Source organism: Pan troglodytes, chromosome 11 (assembly GCF_028858775.2).
Source record: "Pan troglodytes isolate AG18354 chromosome 11, NHGRI_mPanTro3-v2.0_pri, whole genome shotgun sequence".
NCBI classification, from domain to species: Eukaryota; Metazoa; Chordata; class Mammalia; order Primates; family Hominidae; genus Pan; species Pan troglodytes.
In genome coordinates, this window is record NC_072409.2 from 81,591,286 (window position 1) to 81,600,627 (window position 9,342).

At 52.3% G+C, this 9,342-nt stretch overlaps 1 protein-coding gene across 15 annotated transcripts in view; it reads left to right on the plus strand.

The window, feature by feature from the left end:
• Positions 1-9,123, plus strand: part of FAM219A (family with sequence similarity 219 member A) — a 60,411-nt gene extending 51,288 nt beyond the window's left edge. For 3 of the 15 annotated variants that reach the window (XM_054658788.2, XM_003312054.6, XM_063788654.1), the window contains exons 2-6: positions 1,318-1,366; positions 4,495-4,597; positions 4,835-4,915; positions 5,591-5,645; positions 6,192-9,123. In XM_054658788.2, coding sequence (XP_054514763.1) covers positions 1,318-1,366; positions 4,495-4,597; positions 4,835-4,915; positions 5,591-5,645; positions 6,192-6,350 — 447 coding nt within the window. In that variant the 3' untranslated portion in view covers positions 6,351-9,123. Of the gene's footprint in view, positions 1-1,317; positions 1,418-1,575; positions 1,651-4,494; positions 4,598-4,834; positions 4,916-5,590; positions 5,646-6,191 lie in introns of all 15 variants that reach the window. The other 12 variants (XM_024345618.3, XM_054658786.2, XM_009456497.4 and 9 more) reach the window with 7 other exon arrangements.
• Positions 9,124-9,342: the final 219 nt, after the last annotated feature.

Genomic DNA, 9,342 nt, shown 5'->3' on the forward strand with positions numbered 1-9,342 from the left:
TACTCTTATTAAAGGGAAGCCAGACCCCCATCCTATAGCTAGGATGGCAGCACCCCTGTCAATATTTGGTCCTCAGAGTCTCAGGGAGAATGTGGATGACTTCAGCCACTTGCACGGCCCTGGATCTTGCAGCAGAGGAGGGTGTTTGGGAGGGGATGGCAAAGCTAGATAAGGACTCTTAGCGAGGTATGGTGGCTCATGCCTGTAATCCTAGCACTTTGGGAGGCTGAGGCAGGCGGATCATGAGGTCAGGAGTTCGAGACCAGCCTGGCCAATATGGTGAAACCCTGTCTCTACTAAAAATACAAAAATTAGCTGGACCTGGTGGCGTGTACCTGTAGTCCCAGCTGCTCAAGAGGCTGAGGCAGGAGAACTGCTTGAAACCGGGAGGCGGAGGTTGCAGTAAGCCAAGATTGCACCACTGCACTCCAGCCTGGGCAACAAAGCAAGACTCCGTCTCAAAAAAAAAAAAAAAAAAAAAAGACTCTGGACAGCACAGTTCCCAGCCCAATTAGAGATTAGTGAAGTGAAGAGGGCAGTGAGGAGGATGTTAAAAGTTCCAGACTCAGGACAATACACAGAATGTGTGCTTTCCTATCTTTCTGACCATCTGTAGAATCAAGTGTTTTGCACTCTGGGCAGCAAAAGACTGGCCACCTGCTGGTTTGTCATTATTTGTCTTCTCACCTACTGTACCTAGCCAACTTTTCAGGTTCTCCCAGGAGACACTCTTTAGGTGTCATTTGTGAACTGGAGAAGTCCTCATTAGAACTATTTTTTTGTCCAGTGGCTGTAGCCTTGAAGGCTGGTGTGGCTTGGTCAGTCAGTTCTCTGGATCCTGTGAAGGGACCTGTCCAGCACAGGGAAACAGAGGGAGAAGACCCATCTCAGACAGCACCTGCTCTCCCCTTAACCCAGACTTAAACTCACAGGAACCTAGGAAGACCTTGCCAAGCAAGTACACAGGAAGGGCCTGAGGCGAAGGGCTACTAGTATGGGAGTTAGGAGAAGGAAGTCCTGTGAGTTTAAAGAAATCATGATGGGCTTTCTGGAGGAGGCTGGACCACACAGGACTTTGAGGACAGACACCAAGTTGGGTGTACATGGAACCCAGATCCTTGGTTCTTCTACCTAGCCCAGTGTTTTTGTCCCACGGTAGATGGGTCTGCCCCTCTCTCCCTGAATGCCCTGCCTGCTCTGAGGGGTGAATGCTCACAGAAGCCCAGAGGGCAGGTGGGAAGGCTAGCTTCAGGACTGAGAGCAGCCCCCTGTCTTCACTCCCTAACAACTCTCTGTCTTACTGCTTTCTCCCCAAAGGACCCAGCCGCCGCCTCCATCTCTGACGGAGACTGTGACGCCCGGGAGGGTGAGTCAGTAGCCATGAATTACAAACCATCCCCGCTCCAAGTGAAGCTGGGTGAGTGTGTCTGGGGGGTGAGGGAGATGTGGGGAGTAGGCAAGATACTCTGGGCTGGGTCTACAATGAGGTGCCACAAATAAACCAGCTCAGCCTAGATGATTCCAAGACTCAAGCCTTCAAGTCATTGGCACTGCAAGGCACCTTGTCTCCTGCAGGCAAAGAGGGCAGTTACAGTTCTCTGCAGGAGCCTGAAACTCTAAGAGGCATCTCTGAAGCCAAGAACGTTCCAGGTATTCTGGGGGATAGCTGCAGGGGGAAAAGCATGGAACCCCAGAGAGAGGACTTGGAAGTCCCATCAAACACTGGATCAGGCTGAGAGGAAGCTGCCTTAGAAGTGGGATGTTACTTGTTATGTCTAAGGGATAGAAAGGAAAGAGAGTTCCAACCCTAGAAGCCGAGCCCCTCTCCCGATTACAATCTCAGCCCATCTAGAGATCTCTGGGCCCAGTTGGCACCTATTTGGGGGAGTTTTCCCTTCGTTTCTTAGAAAACCCAAATATCTCCCTTCCTTTCTGGGTCACATTTCCCTTGTGGCTTTGTCTCATGTCCATTCCAAAGTCAGTTTACTGTGCAGCCTGATCCTGTGAAGTCCCCTCGCTTCTGGCCACTGTCCACAGCTCCTACCACTATTGCCCTCCCTTCACCTCATGGGCTGTCCCTCTCCCTTCAGGGACCAAGGTTTCACTGTCTCATGGCTGCTGTATATAACACACTTTTATGAAAACTTTGGTTTCTTGAAGAGAAATTACAAAACAGGACATACAGGAAAGAATTTACAATTAAATATAGGTCATTACTATCCTTCCAAGTTCCTCTGCCATCAAGGCCACCCTCCTGTCCATCCTCCTTCTCAGGCTCCAGCTGCCCAACAATTACTGATGCCTCCTCAGTCCTAAGGGCCCTTTGCCTACAACTTTCTCCTTCCTTTCCACAGAGGCCTGTATTTTATTATTCAACTACTATTTTTTTTTCTTACCTTGCTTGCTTCTCTCCTTCCAGACCACATCCAGGGAGCCCCTCGAGCTGTTTTTCTAAACAAGAATAGTTCTCTCCTTGGAATTTGTTTCTATTCCTAGGACATCAGATTAAAACTGCAGCCAATTTTATTTATCGGGGTGTTGGTGGTGGTTGTTGTTGTTGTTGTTGTTGTTGTTGTTGTTGTTGTTGTTGTTTTGAGACACAGTCTCTCTCTGTTGTCCAGGCTGGAGTGCAGTGGCATGATCTTGGCTCACTGCAACTTCCGCTTCCCTGGTTCAAGTGATTCTCCTACCTCAGCCTCTCAAGTAGCTGGGATTATAGGCGCGCACCACCACGCCCAGCTAATTTTTGTATTTTTAGTAAAGATAGGCTTTCGCCATGTTGGCCAGGCTGGTCTGGAACTCCTGGTCTCAAGTGATCCGCCCACCTCGGCCTCCCAGAGTGCTGGGATTACAGACATGAGCCACCATACCCAGCCTATTATTGTTTAATATAACAATACAAGTATTTTAACAAGCATAACTTCTTTACTCTCCCCCATCACATTCTCCTCCTAAGAGGTAACCATTCCAAGCCTTTTCAGTTTTTGTAGTTTTACTTTGTATTTTAACATAAGTGGTATCATATTGTGCACATTTTCTGAAACTTGGCCTTCCCTCTTCCACCACCTAAATCTTGGAGCTCCTTCCAATGTCAGCATATTGTGACTTCATTCTTTTAAATGGTTGTATAGTAGTCTTTAGTTTGGTTTTGCCAGTTTATTGTTTGCTTTTTTCCCACTATTTCAAACAATTTCAGCATGCTTTTAAAATAACATCTTTTTTTCTCCCCATTACATTACCATCAAAGCTCCTCATGAAAATTCACAGCATTGTCCCAGTTGCACCTAGTACCACCAGGAACTTTAAGGCAAATTGCACCCCCTAGAGGCCTGGAGTGGTAATGGCAGCTGCCACCTGCTGGAAAGAAGCTGGGAAAAAGCTGGAATCAGCTGAGCAGTGGCAAAGAAAGAGGGTCAAAGAGTAGAAGACAGAGATTCAGAGACATGAGGTCAGGGGAAATTTCCAAGTGAGTCACAGTAGCTGTAAAGGTCCTTCCCATCCTTACCCTCTGGAGCATTTGGCTATTTTATGAGTCATTTTCCCTAGTGTCCCTCTCCACCTAACAGTTCCTTTTCCTAGATCTGGCCTTTACTTGAGATGAGTAGGGAAGAGTAGATGGGACTCCTCCAAGACCCAGGAAGCTACTTCTGGTAACAGTTGTCACATACCAGGCAGTGGACTGGGTCACCTGATGGCCAGCTCCATGAACCTGGTAGGCTTTGGAACCTTGGAGAACTCAGACCTTGGCAAAGGAGTCAGGAGCACCACTCAGGCAGCGTAGCCAAATGGGCTCCCCCAGCCTTCTGCCCCTTACCTTGTAGCCCCATCCTGCGCCTCCCACACCATAACCTTCAGTGGCTTCTTCTTCCTTCTGCATTAATCCTAAACTCCTCTGTCTGGCATTCAAGTCCTTCATGTTGGGAGTTTGTAACCAGAGAGGGTCTTCGGCCCCTTAGCACAGGACAGGACTTATAATTAGTGACATGGATATTTGTTGAATAAGTGGCTGAATAAATGAATTTTACTTCTCTAACCTGACCTCTCTCTTCACCCCTCTATCCAGAGCCACACTTATGCTCACTTTTAAATGCATTTTTGCACACACTATCCCTCCTTCCTAGAATGTCCACCTCTCTCCAGGTCATGGTGTCACCTAAAGGAAGCCCTCTCTGACTGCGCCATCCTTCTGTGATTGTCTCTTCCCTGCCAGCCTTTCCCTGGCATCAAGTACACACTAACTACCCTAACATGGGAGTTGTGGTTCCTGAAAAACAGGGGGCAGCCTCCTCTTTTTGCCCCCCACTGTCTGCCTCAGGTTGTGCAGGGCCAGGTACTATCTCCACCAAGCAGCAGGGGCCTGGAGTTGGGATCCCTGCCTCAGTCCTTCTAGGAGCAAGTGGTTTCACAGTGGAGGCCTAGCCCAGGCTGCCCTGAGTAGTAAGACAGGGTGGCCTCAGGGGCAGGACACAGCTTCCTTCCCATGTTCTCCTGCAGAGAAGCAGCGGGAGATGGCCCGGAAGGGCTCCCTGAAGAATGGCAGCATGGGTAGCCCTGTCAACCAGCAACCCAAGAAGAACAATGTCATGGCCCGAACAAGGTAGAGGCCCTCCCTACCCCACCTGGACCCTGCCAGCCAGGACCTATTTCTGCTGGTCCTGAGCCTCCCCCTCTTCCCTCCCTCCTCAGGCCCAGCTCCTCTCTGAGAGGAGACAGCCTTAACAGGATCCAAGGTGGGGAGGGAGGGAAGGAAGTGGTGGGACGGGGCCCAACCCAGTCCCTTGCCAGGTTTCTATGCTCCACTTTGCCACTCTAACTCCCGAAATTCTTCACCTAGGCTGGTTGTCCCCAATAAAGGCTACTCCTCACTTGACCAGAGCCCTGATGAGAAGCCACTGGTAGCCCTTGACACGGACAGGTGTGTATGGGGGCTTGGGGGTAGCTGGGCAGCCCAAAGGAACCTGTGTAGCACAAGTGGGCTGTACAGGCCACATCTGCTATAATGTCAGAATTGGGATATTCTTCAGCCAGAATCTCTCCAAGGGTGAATTCTCCAGGGATGGGAATTTTTTTACACCAGGGACTAGGGGTTGAAGAGAGGTGGCAGAGAGAGGAAAGGGGGGCCTGCGCTGTCTGCTGTCATCCTGGGACAACTGATCCAATGGTTGTCCTTAATTGGCCTGTGATGTTGTCTCTGGACAGCAGAATATGATGCTTAATGCCCCATCCCCTCAGGAAGGAGCCCTACTCCCTGGAAAACACCTGGCTAGACTTGGACTTTGGGAATATCCTACAAGTCAGGGTGATTTGGGTCTACAAAAAAAAAAAAAAAAAAAAGATGAGAAGGAAGGGGGTGAAAGGAGTAACTGCTATATTTAGAAGGAGGTTAAGGATAGCAATTGATTTTAAGGGTGGGGCTAGGGAACTTGTCTTTAAAATCCTGCATTTGCACAGCAAGCACAGTTCGTATTGAGATTTTGCTATTTGGAACTGTAAGGGAGGTATAGGATGCTGCCTAATGGGAGGTGGGATTGCAGAGAGTTTTCTATGTAATTTCTTGGTATCACTTTCCCTCTCTTTCCTCCATGGCCAGCGATGATGACTTTGACATGTCTAGATACTCCTCCTCCGGCTACTCCTCTGCTGAGGTGAGCCCCTACCCCTTCTCACCCTAGACACCACCGGGCAGGATCACTGCCATCCGGGGGGAGGGCTGGGGCCAATGCCCAAATACAAGGAAAAAGAGGGCTGGGCAAGGCTGGGTGGTGCCCTGCACAGGGTGGGCCTGGGATAGGATGGAAGAGAAGTGGTTACCGGCCTCAAGTGCGTGGAGCCCAGGGTAGGAGCGGGGCTTTAGATTGCAGCAGGCCATTTAAATAGAATGGGTGTAAAATACAGGTGATATCCTCTAGTAGCCAGCCTGAGATAGCGGCAAAACCCGAATAGGAGCAGGACCAGAGGTGTGAAGTTGACCATAGAATGGGGAGGGGTGACTAGAAAGAAAGTGAGGCCAGAGGCGAAGGAGGGCGCCTAGGCAGGAGCGGGGCCTGGGGGTACGGACAGACCCGGGACAGGGCGGGGCTGATATCCAGGGCACTGGCTGGACTGGGGCGCAGACGGCCTGGAGTGGCCGCAGAGCCGTGGGTGGTGCCTCCCTGCCACTCGGGCCTGACCTCCCTCCCCTTTGCCTACAGCAGATCAACCAAGATTTGAACATCCAGCTGCTGAAGGATGGCTACCGGTTAGATGAGATCCCCGACGACGAGGACCTAGACCTCATCCCCCCCAAGTCCGTGAACCCCACGTGCATGTGCTGCCAGGCCACGTCCTCCACCGCCTGCCACATTCAGTAGCGGGCGGGGCCGCTGCGGTCGCCGGGGCGGGGCCGCCAAGGGCCGGGTAGGACGGGCAGAGGCCAACCCCTTCCCAGCTCATCTGCCTGCCCCCGGCCCCGCGCCCCTACAGCCGCCAACCTCGTATAACAGTCATTGCTTCCTCCTATGGTAGGACGTGTACCTCTGTGTGTTCATGGAGCTGGAGAAACCAAAACCGGGTCTCTCTCCACCCGGGAGCTGAGGAGGGGTGGGGGCCGTTTGTTCAGTTACCTGGGGGAACCTCACCCAGCACCCTGCCCTGCTTCCCAGGGCTGGCCAAGAGAGAAGACTGGACGGCAGGGAGGTCAACATTAACGAGTGGGGGGATCACAAAGCCAGGGGCTTGGCCCCACCCCAGCGAAGCCATGAACTCCCAAGCCCCGGCCTCAGCCTAACCAGGAAAGGGGCTCAGAGGGAGAAAGGCCCAGGGCAGTGGGGACGGGTCCCAGCACCTCGGAGCCCCCTTCACACGCCCCCTACCGGCCCATGTTTCTATTTGCATTTCCCCCTCCTCAGATGGGAAGCCTGGCAAAGCTGCCCAACCGGGTAGTGCCCCTCACCCATCGGATCACTGCCTTCTTCCTCCTCTTGCCCCATTCACCCGCTTCCTTGCACTCTGGGAGTGGGGCAGGGTAAGGTGGGCCTTACAGACAGGCTGAGGTTTGGGTGGTGTGATCTGTCCTAATTGGCCCCTCACCAATGCATCTATCTGTCTGCCACCAGCCCACCCCACCCTGCCCCCACCCTCACCCACGCATCTGCTCATTGGTCTCAATCCCAGCCTGGAAGCAGGGAGTAAGGCTGGACTCCAATGGCCCATTCCCCTCACCCCAGCCCAAGACGTGGGAGGCTGCTTCCCAGTAAGAATCCAGGAGCAAGCTTTGGTGAATCCAGTGGGCTGAGTGGCTATATGGATGTGGTTGTTTGGATGTGGTAGGGAGTGCTTAGCAGAATGTGTGTGTATCTCTGAGGCTGTTGGGGTGGGTGGGTGTGTGTCTCTGTTGGACCTGTCTCTCCTCAGTCTATTCCTGTCATAGATGTGGGTGTCCCTGGTAGGGAAGTGCCTGTGTGGTCTGTTTACAGTGCAGAAGGTGGCTCAGCAGTGCAATGGGCTGACAGCCTTGGACCGGGAGTCAGAAGCCTGGGTTCTGGTTGTAGCTCTGGCCCCTCCCTGTGATCTTCAACAAGCCACTTGCTTTCTCTCGTCTTCAGTTTCCTCAACTAGAAAATGAACAGCAGCTGAAATTATGTTGAAGATCCTTTTATACCTGAAAGAGTTTCTTCATAGAAATTTCTGTGGTGGGGAGGGGGCAATCTCTGTGTGTCTCAGTATACCTAAAGGTTGGGGTCGGGTGGAGTTGTGTGTCTCTGTAGAAAGGCGAAGGGGCAGTTCCTATCAGGACTGTGTATGTCTGAGCACATGTGGCTCTGTTTAGGATTACGTGTTTGTCTGTGAATGTGTGTGTGTGTTGGATGGTTATCTATTGTGTGTGGCTGTATAGGGTGTCTGTAGATCAAGATGTGTATACAGCTGCTTCTGCTATTGCTGGTCTGGGGGAGGGGACTGCAAAGCTGAGACTGAAAATCAAGAGGGAAGAGGTGAGGAAGGCCCACCCCTGGGGCTGGGCAGTGTAGACCTGCCACCGTGTGAAGAAAAATGAAAGCACAGATAGCCTAAGACTGCACAGGCCTGTGCCCACATACCTTATAGCACAGGCCCAGGTGGATCATCTCATGCTAACACCCCACATGTGCTGGAGGATCCACTCCCATGGATCCACTCACATGCTGCAGGCATGCAATAGACTCACCCACAGCCCACTCTCTGGACACCAATCCTGGGAGGTGGGAGCTGGAATGGGGAGCAATGAGAGGAGGGAGTGAGACTGTTGGCTTAGGAAGGGTGGTACGTCTCCCTGCATCATACCCAGGAACTGCCAGCTCCAAAATATTGGGGTACAGCTCACCACCCCCCACTCCTCCAACCCATCCCTACCTCCTCTAGTGCAGGGACCCAAGTTAGATGATGAGAAAATGCCAAACAAAGGGAGGCAAGGACAGAGAAGGTACCTGCAGGACCCACAAGGCCCATACTGGCCCCCATCTGAACCCACCTCTCCCACCCAGATCAACATCCCCCCAACCCCTGTGCCCCCATCATCTGGACCCCAGAGCCAGCCCTCCCACTACCACCACCACCACCCCGGGGCTCCTTGGCTCACCTTTCTAGAACATGGGTACCTCCTCTTTTTGGGGGCTCATTTAGACTGCTGCCTTTGCTGCTGACTTGCAGTGTGACTCGGGCCCATTGTTCAATCTCTGTGGCCCTGAGACACCAGGGAAAATCTCCCCCCCACAGGACATACTAGTTCCCTGGCAGGCAAGGGCTTCCAACTGAGGCAGTGCATGTGTGGCAGAGAGAGGCAGGAAGCTGGCAGTGGCAGCTTCTGTGTCTAGGGAGGGGTGTGGCTCCCTCCGTCCCTGTCTGGGAGGTTGGAGGGAAGAATCTAGGCCTTAGCTTGCCCTCCTGCCACCCTTCCCCTTGTAGATACTGCCTTAACACTCCCTCCTCTCTCAGCTGTGGCTGCCACCCAGCCAGGTTTCTCCGTGCTCACTAATTTATTTCCAGGAAGGTGTGTGGAAGACATGAGCCGTGTATAATATTTTTTTTAACATTTTCATTGCAGTATTGACCATCATCCTTGGTTGTGTATCGTGTAACACAAATAATGATATTAAAATCATCAAACAAGCCAGCCTCAGCTCCCTCCCTGGGGTGTGGGCAAGGGGCAGATGGGCTGGGAAGCAGACAGAACTGGTCCTCTGGGCACACATGTTACTCCACCTCCACCTGTGGGTTCCCAGGCATGCCACTGACCTGCTGCATGACCCTGGGTGAGTCACAACCCCTCCGAACCTCTGTTTCTCTTCAACAGTGAGAAACCTGACCTAGAAGATCTCCAGAGGCCCT